Source organism: Giraffa tippelskirchi, chromosome 6 (assembly GCF_054371585.1).
Source record: "Giraffa tippelskirchi isolate mGirTip1 chromosome 6, T2T-mGirTip1v1.2.pri, whole genome shotgun sequence".
Classification (NCBI taxonomy): Eukaryota; Metazoa; Chordata; class Mammalia; order Artiodactyla; family Giraffidae; genus Giraffa; species Giraffa tippelskirchi.
Genome location: NC_137280.1, coordinates 10,889,124 through 10,914,352, shown reverse-complemented (window position 1 = coordinate 10,914,352; position 25,229 = coordinate 10,889,124). Strand labels below are relative to the sequence as shown.

The 25,229-nt window shown below is 41.8% G+C and overlaps 2 protein-coding genes across 26 annotated transcripts in view; both read left to right on the top strand.

The window, feature by feature from the left end:
• The window catches only part of VIRMA (vir like m6A methyltransferase associated), a 149,950-nt gene extending 146,923 nt beyond the window's left edge, over positions 1-3,027 (top strand). For all 21 annotated transcript variants that reach the window (XM_081496955.1, XM_081496951.1, XM_081496949.1 and 18 more), the window contains 2 exons: positions 1,642-1,785; positions 2,688-3,027. In XM_081496955.1, the coding sequence (XP_081353081.1) occupies positions 1,642-1,785; positions 2,688-2,842 (299 nt within the window). In that variant the 3' untranslated portion in view covers positions 2,843-3,027. The remainder of the gene's footprint in view (positions 1-1,641; positions 1,786-2,687) is intronic.
• Positions 3,028-7,232: 4,205 nt separating this feature from the next.
• RAD54B (RAD54 homolog B) overlaps positions 7,233-25,229 on the top strand; it is a 120,356-nt gene continuing 102,359 nt past the window's right edge. For 3 of the 5 annotated variants that reach the window (XR_014055814.1, XM_081496965.1, XM_081496962.1), the window contains exon 1: positions 14,465-14,573. The gene's annotated coding sequence lies outside the window, so the exon portion shown is untranslated. Of the gene's footprint in view, positions 7,717-14,464; positions 14,574-14,972; positions 15,055-25,229 lie in introns of those variants that run through there. The other 2 variants (XM_081496966.1, XM_081496963.1) reach the window with 2 other exon arrangements.

The window sequence follows — 25,229 nt, the reverse complement described above, 5'->3', positions numbered from 1 at the left end:
AAAGAATTGGAAGCGACTTAGCACGCACACACACACATAGACACACACATACTGCATCTTTATCCAGTCCTCTGTTGATGGACATTTAGGTGGCTTCCATGTCTTGACTATTGTAGACAGTGCTGCAGTGAACACTGGGGTGCACGTGTCCTTTCAGATCATGTTTTTCTCCAGATACATGCCCAGGAATGGCACTGCAGGGTCATATGGTAGCTCTATTTTCAGTTTTTTAAGGAACCTGCATGCTGTTCTCCACAGTGGCTGTACCAATTTACATTCCCACCAACTGTGTAGGAGGGTTCCCTTCTCTCTACACCCTCTCTAGCATTTGTTGTTTGTGGATTTTTTGATGACAGCCATTCTGACTGGTGTGAGGTGGATACCTCATTGTAGTTTTGATTTCCATTTCTCTAATAACTAGTGATGCTGAACATCTTTCTCCATGCCTGTCAGACATCTGTATGTCCTCTTTGGAGAAATGTCTATTCAGGTCTTCTGCCCATTTTTTGAGTGGATTGTTTGTTTTGATGCTCTTAAGTGTCATAAGCTGTTTGTAAATTTTGGAGACTAAGCTAAAGGTAACTACTTAATATATGTTTTCTAATGAGTTCTTTTAGTATTAGAATATTGAATACAAGTGATTTAAATGGAAGTGATTGAAATAAAGTATTTTTCTGTTACTAAAATTAATCTAGCTCTAGACCAGTGGTACCATTTGCAAAGTACTTCATTGCTTAGAAAAGAAATCTTTTTTTTTTTTTAATTTATTTATTTTTTAATTGAAGGCTAACCCAGGGATGGCGGAGCCTGGTGGGCTGCCGTCAATAGGGTCGCACAGAGTCGGACACGACTGAAGTGACTTAGCAGCAGCAGCAATTGCTTTACAGAATTTTGTTGTTTTCTCTGAAAAAATATTTTTTTTAAGTTAACTTTTGATTAATTACATAATTACTGTTGAGCGTAAAAAAAGTCTTGCCTAACTCTTTTCCTGTTTACGTTGAGAACTGTGTTTATCCTTTCTGAATAATAGCCATATATTATTTTCACAGTTATCATTATCAACAGTTCCCTTAAGATTGTTCTGTGTAGTTCACCATTGATTCTTTTATCTACTTGCTTCCTAATGTTATATTTAATCTATTTTCAATGTTTCAAGATTTTAGAAGCTGAATTTCTTAAATATAAACTTATAGAAATTATATTTTACTAGTGGATTGATGACAGGTTTTCATGCTTTTGAATTGAGAGGGTGAGAGCCAAAGAGAATAGATATTTACAGTAATAGTAAACACAACTGTGTTAGGAACTGTTTTAAACGCTTGGCGTATAATACTCTCATCAACCTCATGAGGTAGATTCTTTTAGTACCCTCAGTTAACAGAAGAGAAAACTTGTCAGTTAGCTGACCAGGACACACAAAATATAACAGGCAGAATTAGTATTTGAACCCTGGCAGTCTGGTTCCAGAGCCTCTGCTTCTGACTATATATGATGCTCCCATTCTTACCTGTATTTTATGTACAAAATTCCATATTTTCTCTTCCATTGCTTTTGAAAATTAAGAAAAACGTGGCATATCTTCCTTAATCCAGTTGAAGAATTGTGGTACAAGTACATTTTGATCGTGTTGTCTATGTTTAGGAAACTACAGTCGTCGGGAGGGAACAAGAGGCTCCAGTTGGAGTGCTCAGAATACTCCTCGAGGAACTTACAATGAAAGTCGTGGAGGCCAGAGCAATTTTAACAGGGGTCCTCTTCCACCATTACGGCCACTTAGTTCTACAGGTACACATTCTTTCTTCTTGCTATTGCTGAGGAAGAGGGAGGCGAATCATCCTTTTTAGATTGTTAAATGTCATATATTCTCATTCTGGGAGAGAATATTTTAGAATGTAGGCATATAATTCTGAAGTCTATGTAATTTTATGTCTGTGAGTGAGTGCCCAGTGTACATTTTCTGTATAAATACTCAAAATTTTAGATTCTGAACTGTGTGTATAATCTGAGTGGTTTCGTGTTGACTAAACTGAGATATCTTCATGGAGTCTACAGTTTGATTCTTGAACAATGCAAGTTTGAACTGCAAGGGTTGGCCATTTATAGGCACATTTTTTTTTAACAATAAATACGGTCCATGGTTTGAAATCAAGGATGCAAAGGAACCTCTGGATATGAGGGCCAACATAAATTATACTTGGAATAACCCTCGAGTTGTTCAAGGGTCAACTATATTCTCTTTTCTGTTACAGGATTGTCTTATGTATGTAAGTATATAACCTTTTCTTCCCCTCTAAAATATTACTATATCAAGTCTGAAATTCTCTGGTCAGATGTAGCTTTTGGTTTCAAATGCACTTTTCTTTTTTTTGACCGCACCATAAGGCATGGGAGATCTTAATTCCCCTACCTGTGCCCGTGCAGTGGAAGCTCAGATTGTTAACCACTGGACTGCCAGGGAAGTCCCAAATACACATTTTAAAAATAATAGCTTTATTTGATATGTAATTCTTATGTTTAGACAATTGATTTAAACTGGGCTTCAACACATTCACAGAACTTGCACTTGAACATCGAAAGGAGCAAGCAGTAGTCCCTGTCTTGGTTTGAGCTTGGTGTTACAGGTTTGTATTTATATAATGGAAAAGGAAAGGATGTTGCAACTGAAAATCATATTCTTTCTTTTATAGGCTACCGCCCAAGTCCTCGTGACCGTGCTTCCAGAGGTCGTGGGGGGCTTGGGCCTTCCTGGGCAAGTGCAAATAGCGGCAGTGGAGGCTCAAGAGGAAAGTTTGTTAGTGGAGGCAGTGGTAGAGGTCGCCATGTACGGTCCTTTACACGATAAATAGTCTTGGGAACTTCTAAGTGCATATGAACATTTCATGAGGACAGTGAAAACAAGACATTGGAGGACCAATTTAGGCTTAGCAGTTACCTGGATACATCTGAGAGAATATTTTTATCTGAAGAAAGCAAATTTTGTTTGATACCTAACACAAGATTTCAATAAAAATCAAAACTTTGTATGTATGTTTGTATATATTTTTTCCTCTTCTTAAGTGACTGTTTAGAAAATTTCCTAGGTTGAAAATGAACAGTGAAATGACAGTTTTGTTTTAGTGTATATCTTGCCCATACCACAGACGTCCTCAATACTTTCTCAGCTTACGGTGCCCTTTACTGTTTCAGTTGTTTTACAGTATACCTCGGCCAAAAGAAATGTCTAATAATTCCATTTATTAAGCTATTAGGTCCAAACACTAAGAATTTATGTCCTGACCACAAGTAATTGGGGTTGCTACGCAATTTCTCAAACCTTGGAATCAGCTTAAACACTGCCAATACTCTGTTCCACTATGCTTTTTGTATAGTGCTTACCTCAAGTGCTGAAAATCCAGTTTTGCAAAGACATTCTGTCATGGAAAGGATGCTGTCTAATATTGAAGATGTAAACTACCTCAAGCTAGCATTTTGTGTTGTGTCCAACAGCTGTGTTCTACTCAGAAATGTAAAATGTCCTATGGCACAGGTATGAATTTACTAGGGTAACCTAGTGCACAGTTTTGGAAACCTTTGGCTGTACAAAAAGAAACATGATGTTCTCCTTTACGCCAGATAGAAATACGTACATGCTTTGTGTTTTAGCTTTGTATCTACTTATACTATTTTATTATGCAATTTTTTTAGAACCTAAAATAAGGCACATCCTAATACTGTTATTTCGGGAATCAGAGACATCTAATAAAATCTGTACTTTATATATACAGAAATAAAATTTACACTTTGAGAAAATAGTCATATTTTTCCCAAGGGATAACGTACTGAGTTTATATAATCTGGCATAAAATATAGAGTTCTCTTAAGCAGTGAAGGAGTGTATGAGTCTCATTCCATCCCTTTATCACACTGTTTTGTCAAAACTAGTTGTGAGTGAATTGACAATTTGCTTGCTAGGAATACCCTGAAGTAAAGCTCAGTTCTAAAGATATTTAAATGAAAGATAATGGAAATCTTTTCCTAACTAATGGCCTCAAAACCCAAGATAACCTAAACCCCTTTTAATCTTGAAACTAATAAACTCATCTTCTCTAAATACACATTTTTCACATGAGATAGAAATTGAAGTTTGTCCCTAATGTCTGACACAAATATATGAAAAATAATTGTTTAAATAATTGTATTTCTTGGACTTCCTGGTGGTCCAGTGGTTAAGAATCCGCTGGCCAATGTAGGGGACATGAGTTAAGTCCTTGCTCTAGGAAGTTGCCATGTGCCCCAGGGCGGCTAAGCTCATATTCCACAACCACTGAAACCCTTACGCTCTTGAGCCCATGCCCTGCAACAGAGAAGCCAATGCAGTGAGAAGCCTGCACACTGCAGCTAGAGGGGAGCCCTCACTGGCCTCAATTAGAGAAAGCCTGGGTGCATCAGTGAACACACGGTGCAGCCAAAAATTAAAACGTAAAAAAAGTGAGCCAGATAGGGGCGGGGCGATGGTTCTTGTATACATTTAGATCTGTGTGTAGGACCTCGTAGCTTCAAAAATGAACGTCAGTTTTATGAGTACTTTGGTGGAATAGTTTTATGTGTTATTTGTATAACTTTTTTACATGAGAGATTTTAGAAGTTTTAGTGTTTAGAAATTAATAAAAAACTTGAAATACTTTGAGGATAAGATATTCTGTTTAATTTGTAACACAAGGAGTTGATAGAATGATTTATACTTGTTTTGTAAGAAGAAAAAAATGCTCCGAAATATTGCTATGCTTTATTTAGAAGCAGTGTTGCTGGTAGTAATCAGGGTGTGTGAAGCAGGGCTAGGTCCAGTTTAGTTTTATTGCTTAGTGTAAAAAAACGGCGAAAACATCAAGATTGAGAGATTGAGAACATAGGACAAGAGTATGTTTTCTAAGTGTCTGTTGTGTTCCATGTTCCCTAGGACAGTCTAGGGAATATAAGGACGAATAAGATGCAGTTTCTGCCCCTAAAAAGCTAGTAGAGAAAACAGTCACGTAAGCAAATGTGTGTGTGTGTGGTTTTTTGTTGTCTTTTAAAAGTAAATAGGTGAGTGTATGAACGTGGAACAACCTGGAGTTCTTGAATAATCCAGCTAGTACATTTCAAACTGATTTTATTATGGAGTTTTTAAAGTAAGTATATGTTTAAAATAGCCAAAAGAACAAAAGAAAAGACTTGACATTACAGTTCTATCTTGTTAGGCCATACATAACATCTTTGGAATTGTTTTTGTGTAAAGACTAGTTAGGATGGAAAAATTATATGCATGTGATTTTTATTTTTAAATTAAAAAGACAGATTGGGAAGTAATGAGCAAAATCTTACAAACCTCCTGAAATTCATGAGCTAGAGAAAAGGATGCAAACTCAAGTACTAGCAGTGGCCTTGAAAGTAACAGAAATGAGAGAAGAGGACCAGGTGAAGAAGAGACAGTGAGAACTGGAGAAGAGTTGGCAGTTGACCCTTCAGCCTCGGCATGAGAGAGAAGGCTGGGAGAGTTGGAAATTGTGGCCCTGTAGAGGGCCTGCTGCAATAAACTACCCTTCAGCTTCAGCTGGTTGATACCTCGGAAAACTGACAGATCCAAAGATGATGCGCCTTCTAAAAAGTTTTTTTTTTTTAATGTTTTAAGTTAAAAAAAATATTTGTGGTTAAAAACACACAAAATTTACCATCTTAACCATTTTTTAGTGTAGAATTCAGTGTGTGTGCTCAGTCGTGTCTGACTCTTTGCAACCCTATAGACTAGCCTGCCAGGCTCCTCCATCCATGGAATTTTTCCAGGCAAGAATACTGGAGTGGGCTGCCATTTCCTTCTCCAGAGGATCTTCCTGACCCAGGGATGGAACCTGCACCTCTTGTCTCCTGCATTGGCAGGTGGATTCTTTACCACTAGCACCACAGGGGAAGCCCAGGACCGTTTTTCATTTTGCACACGTGAAACTCTATATCCACAAAACAGCAGCTTCCTCATCCCTTCTTCCAGCCCCGGCACTCGCCATTTTTCTTGTCTCTGAATTTGACTATGTAACTCATGTAAGTGGCATTTGTCTTTTTTTATTTAGCATGATGTCCTCAATGTTCATTCACTGTGTAAAACTCATGTCAAAATTTCCTTCTGTATAAGGCTGAACAATATTCCATTTTATGTATATGCCACATTTTGTTACTTCATCTGTCAATAGGCATTAGAGTTGCTTCCACTTGGGTATTATGAATAATGCTGCTGCTCTGAACATGAGTATACAAATACCTGCTCAAGATCCTACTTTGAATTCTTGAGTATATAGACAGCAGCAGGACTGCCGGCTCATGTAGTAGTTCTTTTTATAAGTTTTTTAGGGCTCTCCATACTGTTTTCCATAGTGCCTGCACCATTTTGCATTTCTACCAACACAAAGATTCTAATTTCTCCACATTCTCACCAGGACTTTTAAATTCAAAAGACCCATTTATTATCTAGTTTTGCCAATATGGGGACACCCTCCTTGACAAATGCATGAAATCCTTCCATTCATTGTAACACCTTGTGCCGAAAACATGTGTTCCCAGATTTCAGTTGTGAGACCCCTGTTATCAGCACTAATTCCTGAACCTCATCTACATTCTCCCCTTGGCTGGGGGTGGATAATCCAATTACAGCTCAGGACTGGGGTGGGCGCGCCCACAAAATGGTGCAGCTCCTCGGACCTCTGGGCTGGAGGGCTTCAGGACAAGGACCCCAGGAGTTCGGGCTGGGCTGCTGCCACCGCAGATGGACACCGCTGCCTTGGGGTGACTTCCTGCTTTCTCACTGCACCCCCCCCATGCCTGTCCTCTTCGCTGGGCTTTCCGTCACCCTCCGATTCCCTGGAGTCTCCGGACCCGTGCAGTCTCTGCTCACACTTCTGTAACACACTCGCCCACTGCCTCCACACTGCTGATCCACGCGCACACCACTACTGCTTAACACACCAACATGTCACACAACATCATAAGCCTGCAGATCCTTCTTTATCGGAGGACAGTCCCAAAGCCACAACTCTGCCAGGCTCTGCGCTGCCCCTGAGACCGGCCGAGCTCGGCTGCTGTGCTGAGTCGGGCAGGTGCCCTGCCTTCACTTGGGTGCGCTCTTCTGGAGGACGGTGCACCCGGCTCCCCAGCAGGACTCCCATCTCGGCCTGGAGACCTCACTATAGCAGCAGGGTTCTGGAATGTTCTGTCCTGACGCGAGTCCTGACGAGCCACACCTGCAGGTCTCTCCCACTGACCAGGTGCCTAGGACAGAGCCGGGCGCACGGATCTTGCTCTGGAGTGTGATGGCCGCGCCTTCTCGCCTAAGTTCACAGGCTAAGTCACTGTCCTTCGCATGGGAACCACCGCATCCTCGCTGTGTTCTCGATGCTTCGAGGCGGAAAACTGCGGAGAGCTCCGGGGGCCAGAGGTGGACTCGAGGGCGGGCGGTACAGGCCTATGGCCAGAAAGCAAGAATTTCTTTTCGTTTAATAATATCCATCTTAATGGATGTGCTGGTGACTCTTAAAGAGAAAGCCAAAAGTCTAGATTATTGATGCGTAATCAGTTTTCAAGTATGGCAATTCAAATTAAATAATTTAAAACATTATTTGAGCCTAACTAATGTGCAGGACAGGACGCTGTAGAGAAGTACTTTGGAGTTAAATCTCTCTGCTCTGCCTACCTCACTGGATTTTGGAAGTTAAGGTACACATCTGACTTTTAAAAAAATATGTAGAGCAATATTGTTTCAAATGTTCCAACCTCTACTGTCTGGAAAAAAGTGGACCATATATGACGTACTTGATAATTTCTGAAGTCATTGAAATTGCTTGCTTGTGCGTGCGTGCGGCCTAAGTTGCTTCAGTCGTGTCCAACTCTGTGCGACCCCATAGACGGCAGCCCACCAGGCTCCCCTGTCCCTGGGATTCTCCAGGCAATAATATTGGAGTGGGTTGCCATTTCCTTCTCCAGTGCCTTAAACTGAAAAGTGAAAGTGATGTTGCTCAGTTGTCTGACTCTTAGCGACCCCATGGACTGCAGCCTACCAGGCTCCTCTGTCCATGGGATTTTCCAGGCAAGAGTACTGGAGTGGGGTGCCATAGCCTTCTCTGCCAAAGAAAGGCAATGCCAAAGAATGTTCAAACTACCATAAAATTGCACTCATCTCACATGCTAGCAAAGTAATGCTCAAAATTCTCCAAGCCAGGCTTCAACAGTATGTGAACCATGAACTTCCAGATGTTAAGCTGGATTTAGAAAAGGCAGAGGAACCAGAGATCAAATTGCCAGCATCAGTTGGATCATTGAAAAGGCAAGAGAGTTCCAGAAAAACATCTATTTCTGCTTTATTGACTATGCCAAAGCCTTTGACTGTGTGGATCACAACAAACTGTGGAAAATTCTTAAAGGGATGGGAATACCCTGACCTGCCTGACCTGCCTCCTGAGAAATCTGTAGGCAGGTCAAGAAGCAACAGTTAGAACTGGATATTGAACAACAGACTGGTTTCCAAATCTCCTTTCCAAGACTCCTTTCCAAATCGGGAAAGGAGTACGTCCAGGCTGTATATTGTCAACCTGCTTATTTAACTTATATATATGCAGAGTACATCATGTGAAATGTCGGGCTGGATGAAGCACAAGCTGGAATCAAGATTGCCAGGAGAAATATCAATGACCTCAGATATGCAGGTGACACCACCCTTATGGCAGAAAGTGAAGAAGAAATAAAGAGCCTTTTGATGAAAGTGGAAGACGAGAGTGAAAAAGTTGGCTTAAAGCTAAACATTCAGAAAACTAAGATCATGGCATCCGGTTCCATCACTTCATGGGAAATAGATGGGGAAACAGTGGAAACAGTGTCAGACTTTATTTTGGGGGGCTCCAAAATCACTGCAGATGGTTACTGCAGCCATGAAATTAAAAGACACTTACTCCTTGAAAGGAAAGTTATGGTCAACCTAGACAGCATATGAAAAAGCAGAGACATTACTTTGCCAGCAAAGGTCCATCTAGTCAAGGCTATGGTTTTTCCAGTAGTCATGTATGGATGTGCGAGTTGGACTGTAAAGAAAGCTGAGCGCCGCAGAATTGACGCTTTTGAGCTGTGGTGTTGGAGAAGACTCTTGAGAGTCCCTTGGACAGCTAGGAGATCCAACCAGTCCATCCTAAAGGAGATCAGTCCTGGGTGTTCACTGGAAGGACTGATGTTGAAGCTGAAACTCCAATACTTTGGCCACTTGATGCGAAGAGCTGACTTATTTGAAAAGACCCTTAAGTTGGGAAAGATTGAGGGCAGGAGGAGAAGGGGATGGAAGAGGATGAGATGGTTGGATGGCATCACCGACTCAATGGACATGAGTTTGGGTAAACTCCGGGAGTTGGTGATGGGCAGGGAGGCCTGGCATGCTGCAGTCCATGGGGTCACAAAGAATCGGACACGACTGAGCGACTGAACTGAACTGAACTGAAATATGCAGCTGCCTAGGTATCCTCAAAAGAGTTAAAGAGTCAGACATTTCTGAGAGACTGAACTGAACTGAGGTATCCTCAAAGTGTTGTTTTGTAATGACCCTATTCTGGCTAGTGTATTTGTCATATATTCTTGGGTTTTTTGTTTCTTTGTTTTTATTTATTTTTTGCCATGCCATGTGCAGGACCTTTGTTCCCTGACCAAAGATTGAACCTGGGCTACAGCAGTGAAAGCACCAAGTCGTAACCACTGGACTGCCTGGGAATTCCCTAAAGGTTTCAAATGGAATATCATTTGGCAGTATTAATTTGGAAAAATATAATGCTGAATTGCAAGGTTTTAATTTTAAAGCAAAGGACAAGACTAAAATAACCAAATGACAATTCTTAAGACTTTTTCAAGTTAATAAATCTTAACAAATGATTTGTGTTGACAAACTATGTTATTCCTTAAAGTGAAGGTGTCTTTGTTTGCTACAGAGAGGCTTTGGGAGTATTTTGGTAAATGTTTGAAGTAGAGCAGGCCTTAAGGGACTCTTAAGTCTGTAGCTACTATAATTTTAGGGATGAAGCTTTTTTCTCGTAGCCCTGGAATAGTACAGTTGCTATTTACTCTGACTAAATATTTCACCTGGCAATGCTAGACTAATTTAGGGTCTTCTGGAATCATTGTTTACTTTAAAGAAGATATCAGAAGGAATTCACTTGTAAGCCAGAGTCATCTATAGCAAATATTATCCCAAAACTACTCCATAAGCATGTGGAATTTTAAAAAGCTGCTTCTCTCCCAAACTCATTTTAATGAAAAGACATAAAAAATTGGAAATGTAAAAGTGTGGTCACTAGTCTTGACTTAAATTAAAAAAGTAAAATAGGATTCAGAATGTGTATACTGGAGAGGATGAATCAGAAGAGATGTTATTATAGATATTTATTGTACAACTGCAATACAAAGTAGCAGTCCAAAATTGATGAAATGTAGTGACTAAGACACAAGTAGAATAAACACAACTGAAAAAGGAAGGGTGTGCCATGAAAAGGAGGTATTCAAATTCTTTTTCCCCCTCTTCATTCCCCCTCAGAGAAATGTTCAGCTCTGATGCTGGTGTTGGCTAATCAATTAGCCAATATTATCAAAACTCAATAACTAAAGTTATTTAAAAATTCGAAGTTATTTTTTACTTTCAGTAGTTCTAAAGTTAACTGAACCTGAGAACACAGTATAATGTCCTTATAAAAAGTATTTAATTGTGATAACATTTTAATATTTAATTAATGATTAAAGAAGGAACTAAAATTTACAAATTTTTTCCCCAAAAGATATCTTTTTTATAGAATTGCCTGGATGAAGACTTTTTACTTTTTTTTCTTTTTTGGGGGCCACACCTCGAAGCTTGTGGTATCTCAGTTCCTTGACCAGGTATTGAACCCCAGCCATGGCAGTGAAAACGCTGAGTCCTAGTCACTGGATTGCTAGGAAATTCTCCAGGATTATTTTTTTCAAAAACTACGTTCCTTATCTTGTCCACATTCAGAGTCATGGCTTCATTGTTTACTTGTTCGTTAAATTTTTTGTTGTTGAGGTCATGGCTTTAGATAGCACCGTTACATGCCGATTCCTCTAAATTTCTGACCTAGACCCCTCCTCTGTTGCCCCAGATTTGCATCTTGACATCTCCAACAGTGTCTAGTAAGTACTTCAAATTTGGAATATCCAAACTGAACTCATATTCCCTTCATTGTAACTATTCCTCTGCTCATTTCTTTTTCTCAGTAAATGGCAACTCGATCTTCCTGTTTCTCAAGCCTAAAACTTTAGTCATTTTTATTTACTCCTTTTCTCATACACTCTACCTCTGATTTGGCTTTTACCTTCAAAACATATCTTGACTGTAACTGCTACCACCTCTGCTGCGGCCACCCAGGGCTAAGCCACCACTGTTTCTTGTCTCAATTATGTAAATAGTCTCCTAACTCAGCTCAAAACCCTCCCATTTCAGAATAAATGCCAGAATTCTTATAATGATCCACAAGTTTCTACATGATTTCTCCCCTCGTTATCTCTTTGACTTCATCTGCTACTCTCTGAGCTCACTCAGCTTCAGCCACTGAACCCTCAGTGCTCCTACTGCCCCTAAGTACATGATTACCAAGGGACCTGTGTTGAGGGAGGCTTTCCCTGGTTACCTTATCTAAAATTTCAATAGCCTCCATCTCTGCTTTACTCTTCCCACCACTTTTCATTATCTAACACTGTATATTAAATAATTTACTTACTTTTATATTATTAAAAATAATTTACTTATTTATCTACGCTCTTTATTGATTGTCTGTCCATTAGAAAGCAAAGTTCCATAAAGATAGGGATTTTTGTCTGTTTTACCCACTGCTATATCCCCTAGTGGGCTTCCCTTGTGGCTCAGATGGTAGAGAATCTGCCTGCAGTGCAGGAGACCCAGGTTCAATCTCTGGGTTGGGAAGATCCCCTGGAGAAGGGAATGGCAACCCATTTCTGTATTCTTGCCTGGAGAATTCCATGGACAGAGGGGCCTGGCGGTGGGCTACAGTCCATGGGGTCACAAAGAGTTGGACATGACTGGGTGACTAACACTCATACCCCACAGCACCTATGGTGACTAGCACAAAGTCAACCTCACTGGTAGACTTTGTGACTGAAATGCAGATGATTACAAATCATTTATGTAATAAATTATGTTAGTATTGAGAAATAGTTGTATTCTTTATGACTAAAATGACAGATATCTTTTTAGGCCTGCGGCAGACCCAGGTTCGATCCCTGGGTCAGGAAGATCCCCTGGAGAAGGAAATGGCAACCCACTCCAGTATTCTTGCCTGGAAAATTCCATGGACAGAGGAGCCTGGTGGGCTACAGTCCATGGGGTTGGAAAGAGTTATTATTTAATATAATAAAATAATAAGAGAAGTAAAACATTTCATGATGATGATTTTTATTAGAAAGAATAAAAAGTAAGGTTGATTTTTTTTCCCCCTCACAGGCAATACCTATAAAGCATAAATAAGCTGAAATTTACTGTTTCAAATAGTATTTTATTTGCTATGTTCTAACTAGGACTGTATTTCTTTTGGATTATACTCATCGCTCATAACTTTGCTTTTTGTCCTTATCTTTACTGTAGAATATTAGCCCAAGCTTTTAAACCATGAAACACATAAATTTATGCTGTTATATAAGTAATAACACCTTTATTAAAAACACTGATTTTGCCGAAATAAGGTCTAAAAATTGTAACAACATATTATATAAAAAAAGATAGCTACTCTACCACAATTTGGTAAAATTTAATACTCTAATACAGCTTTTGAAAATCAGGCTAAATGATAAAAATTATTCTATTTACATACTTTTAAGTGTTTTGTTCAAACTGGAATATTTTTCTGCATACTACAGACAGTGTCCTGGTTTGGGGATAGTTTTACATTAGAGGCGACAAGACTTATGTATTTCTAACTAGTCACCGTATTAAAAGGTGTGTATGTGAGCTAAGTTGCTTCCGTCGTGTCCGACTCTTTATGATTGCGACCCTATGGGCCAGGCTCCCTACCAGGCTCCTCTGTCCTTGGGATTCTCTGGGAAAGAATAGTGGAGTGGGTTGCCATTCCCTTCTCCAGGGGATCTTCCCAACGCAGGGATTGAACTCGAATCTCTTTAGTCTCCTGCATTGACAGGCGAGTTCTTTACCACTAGCGCCACCTGGGAAGCCCTTGCTACTAAGTCGCTTCAGTCGTGTCCGACTCTGTGCGACCCCATAGACGGCAGCCCACAAGGCTCCGCCGTCCTCGGGATTCTCCAGGCAAGAATACTGGAGTGGGTTGCCATTTCCTTCTCCAGTGCATGAAAGGGATAAGTGAAAGTGAAATCGCTCAGTCGTGTCCGACTCTTAGCGACCCCATGGACTGTAGCCTACCAGGCTCCTCCGTCCATGGGGTTTTCCAGGCAAGAGTACTGGAGTGGGGTGCCATTGCCTTCTCCACTTTTAAAGCATCAGTTCACTTTGTGCTTAGTTGCTCAGTCGTGTCTGACTCTTTGCGACCCCATGAACTGCAGCCTGCCAGGCTCCTCTGTCTGTGGGGTTCTCCAGCCAAGAATACTGAAATGGGTAGCCTTTCCCTCCTCCAGCAGATCTTCCTGACCCAAGGATGGAACCCAGGCCTCTGCATTGCAGGCAGATTCTTTACCTCCTGGGCCACCGTTGGGTACCTAAAAAGGGCTTCCCATGTGTGGCAGTGGTAAAGAATCTGCCTGCAGGAGACCCAGTTAGATCCCTCTGTAGGGAAGACCCTATGGAGTAGGAAATGGCAATCCACTCCAGTGTGCTCACCTGGAAAATTTCATGGACAAAGGAGCCTGGCAGGCTACAGTCCGTGGGGCCACTGAGCAACTGAGCACTCACTCACCTAAAAGGAACCTATTAACAAAGTCGTTGAAATTAACTCATTCTTTTTTTTTAAATTTTAATTGGAGGCTAATGACTTTACAATATTGTAGTGGTTTTTGCCATACATTGACATGAATCTACCTCATTCTTAAAATAAGGTGTAACTGAAGAGCTATATGGTAAAAAAACAATCCATTATGTTTGTATACTATTTTTCGCAGCAAATACTGCTCTTCAGACGATCATCAAACTGCACAAACATGTCCATGGAGACGTTCCCTTGATTTAAAAAATATGCCTTCTGTGTCCTAGGATGTGGCCTGTAGCTTCAGCATCTACACCATATCTGAGTGTAGGCGGCAAACTTTGGAAATGAACCACAACCCTGAAGCCAACTTGGATGTGAGAGCTCAAGTAGACACACGAAGGCGCTTGCGCAGTGATGCAGCCACGTCGTTCAATTAGAGACCAGGCCGTCCCGGAACTGCGGCAGGAAGCTAGTGCGCACGCGCGAGGGGCTCGTCCGTGATTGGCTACGCCGAGGCGGGCGCCTTGAGATGCTCTGGCCTTGGGGGTTGTCGCTGTCTAAGCAGCAGCGGCAGCAGCAGCAGCAGCAGCAGCACTCAGCGTAGGCCTGGCCCCTGGGGCTGTCGCTTTCTTCGGATCCTCGCGGGTACGTCCCTCAAGGGGGGAGTCGTATGAGGCTGCGACAGGCCGTAGGCTTGTGTGGGACAAAGACGCGAGTGGCGCCAGAGCGAGCCTCCGACGGAGGCAGGAGGGCAGGAAGGCGGCGGAGTGGCTGTGGCCGCCTTCTTCGGGTCTGGGAGTGGCGAGGGCGGTCTCAAGTCTGAGGGGCGCTTGACTGCCGGCCGTGGGGCGGCTGGGGCCGGAGGGCGCGCCGTGGGGCCGCGTCTGTGGCGGGGAGGCCGCCGGGAGAGGCGACTCTGCGCGGCGGTGCCTCCGCTCCCGCTCAGCTCCTGTGGCGCTTGGTGTCTTTCCTCAGGCTTCAGCTATACTCTCCTGCGCGGTATTAATTAGTACTAGCTGAGTAATGGGAGATTTTTTTGTTTAGCGGGGCCACAAAAATCAAAGGAGCGACTTGAGCCACGAAGGGAAATAACGGTAAAGCGTCTGCCTGCAGTGCGGAGACCCAGGTTCGATCCCTGGGTTGGGAAGATCCACTGGAGAAGGAAATGGCAACCCACTCCAGTACTCTTGACTGAAAAATCCCATGGACAGAGGAACCTGGTGGGCTACAGTCCATGGGGTCGCAAAGAGTCGGACACGACTGAGCGACTTCACTTTCTTTCTTTCTAATAGAGGTGGAAGGCAGAAAGCAGAAACCCAGGGGAGGTGTGTGGCTGGTTCTTGGCTGTTGTGTTTGCATTCTTGTATCCTAGAGGTTTGATGGTTCCCCTCCCACATGCGCTTCAAAGCCAAACAGAATCCCTAGATTCTGGTCAAAATCTTCTTTGTCCAACTTCATCTTTTGCTAGACCCTCTGTCGGGACCTTCCTCACCTCTAGTCTCATAGAGCGTTATGTGCTAGACATCTAATAGTAATTAACATAGTAACATTACAGATGACATTGAGTGTTTACAGTGTCAGACTTTATTCTAAGCACTGTAAGTATTTGATTTAACTCCCCAACAATCTTATGAATAATTATTATTATGTTGTCCTTGTATAGTTGCTAAGTCCTGTCCAACCCTATGATCTGTAGCCTGCCAGGCTCCTCTGTCCATGAGATTTCCCCGGGGAAGAATAGTGGAGTGGGTTGCCATTTCCTTCTCCAGGAGCTTTTTCCCAACCCAGGGATTGAACTCACATCTCCTACATTGCAGGTGGATTCTTTACCACTGAGCCACCAGGGAAGCCCAAAGAAGTTATGTAAACCGTTGAAGATCACATGGTAGAAATGTCAGTCCATACTTATATTCAGGCATTTGCCTCAAAAACTGTATTCTTAATTATTGCACAGTACAGTGGATTAAATTGCCCAGTAATATAGGCCTTCTGATGTTTCATTAGCCTGGATTTGCCACTTTACTTGGGAGAACAGAAATAGGTAGGTGTTAGAATATAACAGATGTTAGAGCATCACAGCAGGGCTGCCAAATGGGTGTTATTTCTAGAGCCTGGGAAAGAGCTCAAATAGCACTGATTTAAGAAGTAATAAGGATTCAGAAACATTTAGTGGAAAGTATACTGATGTCTAGTCCTTCCTCAGTGGCACAGTGGTAAAGAATCCACCTGCCAAGCAGGAGACATGAGAGCTGTGGGTTCAGTCCTTGGATCAGGAAGCTCCTGTGTAGTATGAAATGGCAGCCCCCTTTATGTTTGTGCCTGGAAAATTCCATGGACAGAGGAGCCCGGGTGGCTACAGTCCATGGGGTTGCAAAGAGTAGGACACGACTGAGCACACACACATAATGATATCTGCAGTTTACTCTGAAATGCATCATCAGCAAGTTAGATGGCTTGGTGGATGCCTAAGGGCATATATAAATGGCAGAGCTAGAAATCAAGCCAAGGCAGGCTGGCTCCAGAGTGTTTTCTTAATCCCCACTTAGCTGCTTTTCCTATACCTGCATATTCAAATTCATTAATATTTTCTTCAGTTTACAAGATAAGGAGAAGGGTTGAAAAATTAGACATGATAGGATTTAGGTGTAGAAAAGTTGAAGGGTTTAAGATAGTGATTCTTAAATGTGAGATTTAGGAGCACCAGTGGCAATGCTTTTGGCCAAGATATTTGGAGAGTCTTTAGAAATTGTCAACTGAGTCTTAATAAAGCCATTAGTGTGTTTAACTAAACCAGGGCATTGAGGGTGATTAGCACAGTGAAAGTGGTGTAGAACTGGCCTGACTTGTTGAAGTGCCTAGCAAGTAAAATGGGTTCCTCAAATATTTTAAAGTTTGACGGGAGTTCTCCGGGTTGGAGAACTTTTCCAAATAGGCTTTAGCCATAGAAGAGATGGTAGATTGTCTGTAAGGGAAGGCTTCTGTCCAGCGTGAAAATGTACAAACTATGACAAAAACATGTTTTTATCCATAAGATGAAGGAACTTGTGTGAAATCCATTTGCCAGACATCAAATAGTCCACTCAGTTCAGTTCAGTTCAGTTGCTTAGTCGTGTCCGACTCTTTGCGACCCCATGGACTGCAGCACGCCAGGCCTCCCTGTCCATCACCAACTCCTGGAGTTGACTCAAACTCATGTCCATTGAGTCAGTGATGCCATCCAACCATCTCCTCCTCTGTGTCCTCTTCTCCTCCTGCCTTCAGTCTTTCCTAGCATTGGGGTCTTTTCAAATGAGTCAGTTCTTCGCATCAGGTGGCCAAAGTATTGGAGTTTCAGCTTCAACATCAGTCCCTCCATTGAATATTCAGAACTGATTTCCCTTAGGGTGGACTGGTTGGATTTCCTTGCAGTCCAAGGGGACTCTCAAGAGTCTTCTCCAACACCACAGTTCAAAAGCATCAATTCTTTGGTTCTTGGCTTTCTTTACAGTCCAACTCTCACATCCATACCTGACTGCTGGAAAAACCATAGCCTTGACTAGATGGACCTTTGTTGGCAAAGTAATGTCTCTGCTTTTAAATATGCTATCTAGGTTGGTCATAACCTTCCTTCCAAGGAGTAAGCATCTTTTAATTTCATGGCTGCAATCACCATCTGCAATGATTTTGGAGCCCAAAAAAATAAAGTCTGACACTGTTTCCACTGTTTCCCCATCTATTTCCCATGAAGTGATGGGACCAGATGCCATGATCTTAGTTTTCTGAACGTTGAGCTTTAAGCCAACTTTTTCACTCTCCTCTTTCACTTTCATCAAGAGGCTCTTTAGTTCTTCTTCACTTTCTGCCATAAGTGTGGTATCAACCTGCATATCTGAGGTTATTGATATTTCTCCCAACAATCTTGATTCCAGCTTGTGTTTCTTCCAGCCCAGCATTTCTCATGATGTACTCTGCATATAAGTTAAATAAGCAGGGTGACAGTATACAGCCTTGACGTACTCCTTTTCCTATTTGGAACCAGTCTGTTGTTGCATGTCCAGTTCTAACTGTTGCTTCCTGACCTGCATACAGGTTTCTCAAGAGACAGATCACATGGTCTGGTATTCCCATCTCTTGAAGAATTTTCCACAGTTTGTTGTGATCCACACAGTCAAAGGCTTTGGTGTAGTCAATAAAGCGGAAATAGATGTTTTTCTGGAACTCTCTTGCTTTTTCGATGATCCAGCGGATGTTGGCAATTTAATCTCTGGTTCCTCTGCCTTTTCTAAAACCAGCTTGAGCATCTGGAAGTTCACGGTTCACGTATTGCTGAAGCTTGGCTTGGGGAATTTTGAGCATTACTTTACTAGCGTGTGAGATGAATGCAATTGTGCGGTAGTTTGAGCATTCTTTGGCATTGCCTTTCTTTGGGATTGGAATGAAAACGGACCTTTTCCAGTCCTGTGGCCACTGCTGAGTTTTCCAGAGTTGCTGGCATATTGAGTGCAGCACTTTCACAGCATCATCTTTGAGGATTTGAAATAGCTCACTGGAATTCCATCACCTCCACTAGCTTTGTTCATAGTGATGCTTTCTAACGTCCACTTGACTTCACATTCCAGGATGTCTGGCTCTAGGTGAGTGATGACACCATCGTGATTATCTGGGTCGTGAAGATCTTTTTTGTACAGTTCTTCTGTGTATTCTTGCCACGTCTTCTTAATATCTTCTGCGTCTGTTAGGTCCATACCATTTCTGTCCTTTATCGAGCCCGTCTTTGCATGAAATGATCCCTTGGTATCTCTAATTTTCTTGAAGAGATCTCTAGTCTTTCCCAATCTGTTGTTTTCCTCTATTTCTTTGCATTGATCGCTGAGGAAGGCTTTCTTATCTCTCCTTGCTATTCTTTGGAACTCTGCGTTCAGATGGGAATATCTTTCCTTTTCTCCTTTGCTTTTCGCTTCTCTTCTTTTCCCAGCTATTAGTAAGGCCTCCTCAGACAGCTATTTTGCTTTTTTGCATTTCTTTTCCATGATCCCTGTCTCCTATACAGTGTCACGAACCTCTGTCCATAGTTCATCAGGCACTCTGTCTATCAGATCTAGTCCCTTAAATCTATTTCTCAGTTCCGCTGTATAATCATAAGGGATTTGATTTAGGTCATACCTGAATGGTCTAGTGGTTTTCCCTACTTTCTTCAATTTAAGTCTCAATTTAGCAACAAGGAGTTCATGATCTGAGCCACAGTCTGCTCCCGGTCTTGTTTTTGCTGACTGTATAGAGCTTCCCCATCTTTGGCTGCAAAGAATATAGTCAATCTGATTTCGATGTTGACCATTTGGTGATGTCCATGTGTAGAGTCTTCTCTTGTGTTGTTGGAAGAGGGTGTTTGCTATGACCAGTGTATTCTCTTGGCAAAACTCTATGAGCCTTTGCCCTGCTTCATTCTGTACTCCAAGGCCAAATTTGCCTGTTACGCCAGGTGTTTCCTGACTTAGAGCTTCAAAACACAAAGAGGATGGTAGCTCAGGTCCAGGAGAAAGACTTCCTCTTGAGCTCCAGGGTTTAAGAAGCAAAGCAGTGGGCACCAGTGGACTTGGTGTGGGTCCTGCACCTGTTTACTCACCAGCCTTGGAGTCATGACGAGTCTTCTCTGGATCCCAGTCTGGGCCACCAGAATGTTGACTTTAAACAAATAGACTGCCAGTTATTTCTCCGGGTAAAATGGGTTTACTCGGGATCAGCAAACAATTGCAGTTTGCGGTTTGCAGTCATGGTGAGCCATGTGCAAAGCGTGCACACCCAGGAGAGAACACTTTTAAGGGTGGGGGAGGAGTTAAGAAGGCTGCTGTGGGACTTCCCTGGTAGTACAGCGGGAAACATGGGTTTGATCCCTGGTCCAGGAAGATCCCACATGCTGTGAGGCAGCTAAGCCCCTGCAGCACAGCTGTTGGAGCCCACACGCTCTAGAGCCTGTGCTCCCTGTCAGTAGAAGCCGCGCCAGGGAGAAGTCCACACCTCACAAAGAAGAGTAGCCCCCGCTCGGCACAACTAGAGAAAGCCCGTGATGGCAAGGAGACCCAGCCAAACCAAAAATAAATAAATAGAGGGCTACGGTAAACAGTGAGTCCATTGGAGGAGTTGAGAGTTTGAAGCGTAGTGACTTTTCCTTCATTTTTGGGGGGGAGGAGCCACGCCCTGCGGCATGTGGGGTTGTAGTTCCCTGACTAGAGTCCACCCTGACGCCTCCCCTCCACACCCCTCCACAGTGGACACGTGGGTTCTTAACCACTGGATCACCAGGGAAGTCCCAGTAGTGACTTTTCATTGGCTGAGCTGTGGCAGTTCTATTGGCTGAGTTCTTGCCAGGCAGGAAGAGGGCTCTTCTTCTAACTGTTGGTCATTGCTATCATCGTATAGCGGGAGAGCTTCTCCTTCTGGCCTCTGGTCTGTATTTTAGTTGAGATTTCTGTTAATTTTTATACCACTAATGATCCCTCAAACTATATCCAGACTGGTTATTTATCAGATACTCATGTATCTCCTCATTTTTCCGTTGCTGAAATTGGGAAAGGTCTAACCAGCAGTGATGGCATGTCCCAGCTTAATTGGCTGTAGTTCTTTTTTTCTTTGTAGAAAATTGGAAATACACAGTAAAGAATTCAGAAGAAAATAAAAATTACTGATATTTCTAACATCTAGATATAACGTTAATGTTGTGGCATATGTTTTTCTAGTCTTTTAAAGCTCTTTAGTGTAATTTGCAGTTAATAATTCAATGTGTACACTTAGATGAGTTTTAACAAACTTGTAACCACACTGCAATATGATGGAGCTTACCTTGATCACACCTGAAAGTTCCCCATGCCCCTTTGCATTCTAGTCTTTAGCACAAACTCACATACTATTTTTTTGTCTTTTTCTTTTATAACATTGAAATGATGCTGAACATGTTTGGTAAACATTTGTGAAATTAAAATTTACTGTTTTTAGAGCAGTTTTAGGTTTAGCAAAGTGGAGAGAGATGTTTTAGGTTTACAGCTTTAGGTTTAGGTGGAGATTTCCCATGTACCCCTGCCTTCCCTTGTTATCAGCATCCCTCACCAGGATGGCACATTTGTTACTGTTGACACACATAAGCACCCAGAGTCCATAGTTTACATTAGGATTCATTCTTGGCCTTGTACATTTTGTGCGTTTGGACAAACATGTAATGACATGTATCCATCATTAGGGCATTATAAACTATACTTTTCTGCCTTAAAAAATTTTGTGGTCTACCTTTCATCTCTGCCCCTCCCCTAACCCTTGGTAACCACTGATCTTTTTACTCCATACTTTTGCCTCTGTAGTTTTCTAGGATGTCGCATAGTTGGAATCATATAGTATGTAGCCTTTTCAGATTGGCTTCTCTCATTTAGTAATATGCATTTACGGTTCCTCCATGTCTTTTTGGCTTGACAGCTCTTTTTCTTTTCTTTTTTTTTTGTTAAGTGTTGAGTAACATTCCGTGATCTGAATGCACCACGGTTTGTTTATTCATTCACCTGAGTGCTTGGTTGCTTTCAAGTTTTGGCAAAATGAATAAAGTTGCTGTAAAACATTTTTATGCAGGTTTTTCCAACTCTTTGTTGAAAGGAGTTTATCCTATGATAAAAATATATTCAGTTTTGTAAGAAAGTGCCAAAATGTCTTCCAAAGTGGCTGTACCATTTTGCATTCCCACCAGCAATGAATGAAAATTCCTATTGCCCCACATCCTCACCAGCATTTGGTATTGTCAGTGTTTTGGATTTTTTTCATTCTTGATAATGTATGATGTGGAGCATCTTTCCATGTGCTTATTTGCTTTTTGTATATCTTTTGTGATGTGTCTTTAAAGATCTTTGGCCCACTTTTTAACTGGGTTGTTTTCTTATTGTTGAGGTTTAAGATTTCTTTTTATATTTTGGATAATAGTCCTTTATCAGATGCACCTTTTGCAGGTATTTTCTCCTAGTGTGGCTTGTCTTTTCATTACCTTGATATTGTCTTTGCAAAGCACAAGTTTTAAATTTTAATGAAGTCTAGCTTATCAGTTAATCTCTTTTATGGATTGTTCCTTGGTGTTGTAGCTAAAAAGTCATCACCATACCCAAGGTCATCTAGATTTTCTTCTGTATTATCTTCTAGGAGTATTTTTGCTTTGTGTTTTACATGTAAGCCTATGATTCATTTTAAGTTAATTATTCTGAAGAGTGTAAAGTCTTGTTTCTAGGTTCATTTTCTTTGCATGTGTGTGTGCATGCTAATTCACTTTAGTTGTGTCTGACTCTTTGTGACTCCATGGACTGTAGCCTGCCAGGCTCCTCTGTCCATGGGATTCTCCAGGCAGGAGTACTGGAGTGGGTTGCCATGCCCTCCTCCAGGGAATCTTCCCAATCCAGGGATTGAACCTGCGTCTCTTATGTTTCCTGCAGTGGCAGGCGGATTCGCTGCCACTAGCACCACCTTCTTGTTGTTTGTTGGGTTGCTCAGTTGTTTCCGACCCTATACGATCCCGTGGACTGCAGCACGCCAGGCCTCCTTGTCCTTCACCATCTCCCGGAGTTTGCTCAAACTCATGTCCATTGAATCAGTGATGTCATCCAACCATCTCATCCTCTGTCGTCTCCTTCTCCTCCAGCCTTCAATGTTTCCCAGCATCAGGGTCTTTTCCAGTGAGTCAGCTCTTCACATCAGGTGGCCAAAGTACTAGAGTTTCAGCTTCAACATCAGTCCTTCTAATGAATATTCAGGACTAATTTCCTTGCTGTCTATGGGACTCTCAAGAATCTTCTCCAGCATCACAATTCGAAAACATCAATTCTTAGGTGCTCAGCCTTCTTTATGGTCAACTCGTACATCCGTACATGACTGCTGGGAAAACCATAGCTTTAACTATACAAACCTTTGTCGGCAAAGTGATGTCTCTTCTTGACCTGCAGACAGTTTTCTCAGGAGTCAGGTAAGGTGGTCTGGTATTCCCATCTCTTTAAGAATTTTCCACAGTTTGTTATGATCCACACAGTCAAAGGCTTTAGTGTTGTCAATGAAGCAGAAGTAGACGTTTTTCTGGAATTCCCTTGCTTTTTCTGTGATTCAGCGGATGTCTGCAGTTTGATCTCTGGTTCCTCTTCCTTTTCTAAATCCAGGTTGTACATCTGGAAGTTCTCGGTTCGCATAATGTTGAAGCCTAGCTTGGAAGATTTTGAGCATTACCTTGCTAGCATGTGAAGTGAGTCAGTTTTGCTGGACTTTGAACAGTCTTTGGCCGTGCCCTTCTTTGGGATTGGAATGAAAACTGATCTTTTCTAGTTCTGTGGCCACTGCTGAGTTTTCCAAGTTTGCTGACATATTGGTTGCAGCACTTTAACAGCATTGTTTTTTAGGATTTGAAGTAACTCAGCTGCAATTCCATCCCCTCCACTAGCTTTGTTCATAGTAATGCTTCCTGAGGCCTACTTGACTTCACACTCCAGGATGTCTGGCTCTAGGTGAGTGACCACACTATCGTGGTTATCTGGGTCATTAAGACCTTTTTTGTACAGTTCTTCTGTGTATTCTTGCCACCTTTTCTTAATATCTAGGAAGCCCTTTTCTTTGCTTGTGAATGTACAATTGCCCCGGAACCATTTGTGGAAAAGACTATCTTTGCTCCATTGTACTGTCTTTACTCTTTTGTCAAAGATCTGTTGACTATTTATGTGGGTTTTTTTCTGGCTCTCTGTCTTCTTCTCTTGATCCATTTGTCTGTTTCACCAGTACCACATTGTCTTACTGTACCTGTATATTAAGTCTTAGAGTCAGGTACTGTCAGTTCTCTTTGTTCTTCTCTTTCCATACCGCCGTGGCTATTCTGGGTCATTTGCCTCTCAAACTGTGGAATCAGTGTGTCCTTATCCACAAAATAACTCCTTGGGGTTTTGGTTGGGATGGTATTGAATCAATAAAGTTGAGAAGTACTGACATCTTAACAATAGTCTTTCTATTCGTGAACATTAAAATCTTAAAAGATGATGCCATTAAAGTGCTACTCTCAATATGTCAGCAAATTTAGAAAACCCAGCAGTGACTACAGGACTTGAAAAGGTCAGTCTTCATCCCAATTCCCAAGAAAGGTAGTTCTAAAGAATGTTGAAACTACTGGACAATTGTACTCATCTCCCATGCTAGTAAGGTTATGCTCAAAATCTTTCAAGCTAGGCTTCCGCATTATGTAACCAAGAACTTCCAGATGCTCAAGCTGCGTTTAGAAAAGACAGAGGAACTAGAGATCAAATTGCCAACATTTGCTGAATCATAGAGAAAGCAAGGGAATTCCAGAAACACATCTATCTCTGTTTCATTGACTTTGCTAAAGCCTTTCTTTGACTATGTGGATCGTGGACAACTTTTAAACAGATGGGAATACCAGACCATCTTACTTGTCACCTGAGAAACCTGTATGCAGATCAAGAAGCAACAATTAGAACCTTATATAGAACAACTGAGTGGTTCCAAATTGATAAAGTGGTATGAAAAAGCTGTTTATTGTCACACTGTTTATTTAACTTACATGCAGAGCACATCTTGTGAAATGCCAGCCTGGATGAGTTACAAGCTGGAATCAGGATTGCCAGGAGAAATATCAACAACCTCAGATATGCAAATAATACCACTTTAATGACAGAAAGTGAAGAACTTAGGAGCCTTTTGATGAGGGTGAAAGAAGAGAGTGAAAAAGCTTAAAACTCAGTATTAAAAAAGACTTAAGATTGTGGCATCTGGTCCCATCAGTTCATGGCAAATAGAAGGGGAAAAAGGGAAATTGGTGACAGATTTCCTCTTCTTGTTCTCTAAAATAACTGTGGATGGTGATTGCAGCCATGAAGTTAGAAGATGACTGCTTCTGGGTAGGAAAACTATGACAAACTTAGTGTATTAAAAAGTAAAGACAACACTTTGCTAAAGAAAGTCTGTATAGTCAAAGTCTTTCCAGTAATTGTGTATGGATGTGAGAGCTGGACCATAAAGAAAGCTGAGTGCCGGAGAATTGACACTTTTGAACTGTGGTGATGGAGAAGACTCTTGAGAGTCCCTTGGACAGCAAGGAGATCAACCCTGAATACTCATTGGAAGGACTGATGCTGAAGCTCCAATACTTCCCACCTGATGGGAAGAGCTGACTCATTGGAAAAGACCCTGATGCTGGGAAAGATTGAAGGCAGAAGGAGAGGGCAACAGAGGATGAGATGGTTGGATGGCATCACTGATTCTGTGGACATGAACTTGGGCAAACTCGGGCAATGGTGAGTGACAGGTAAG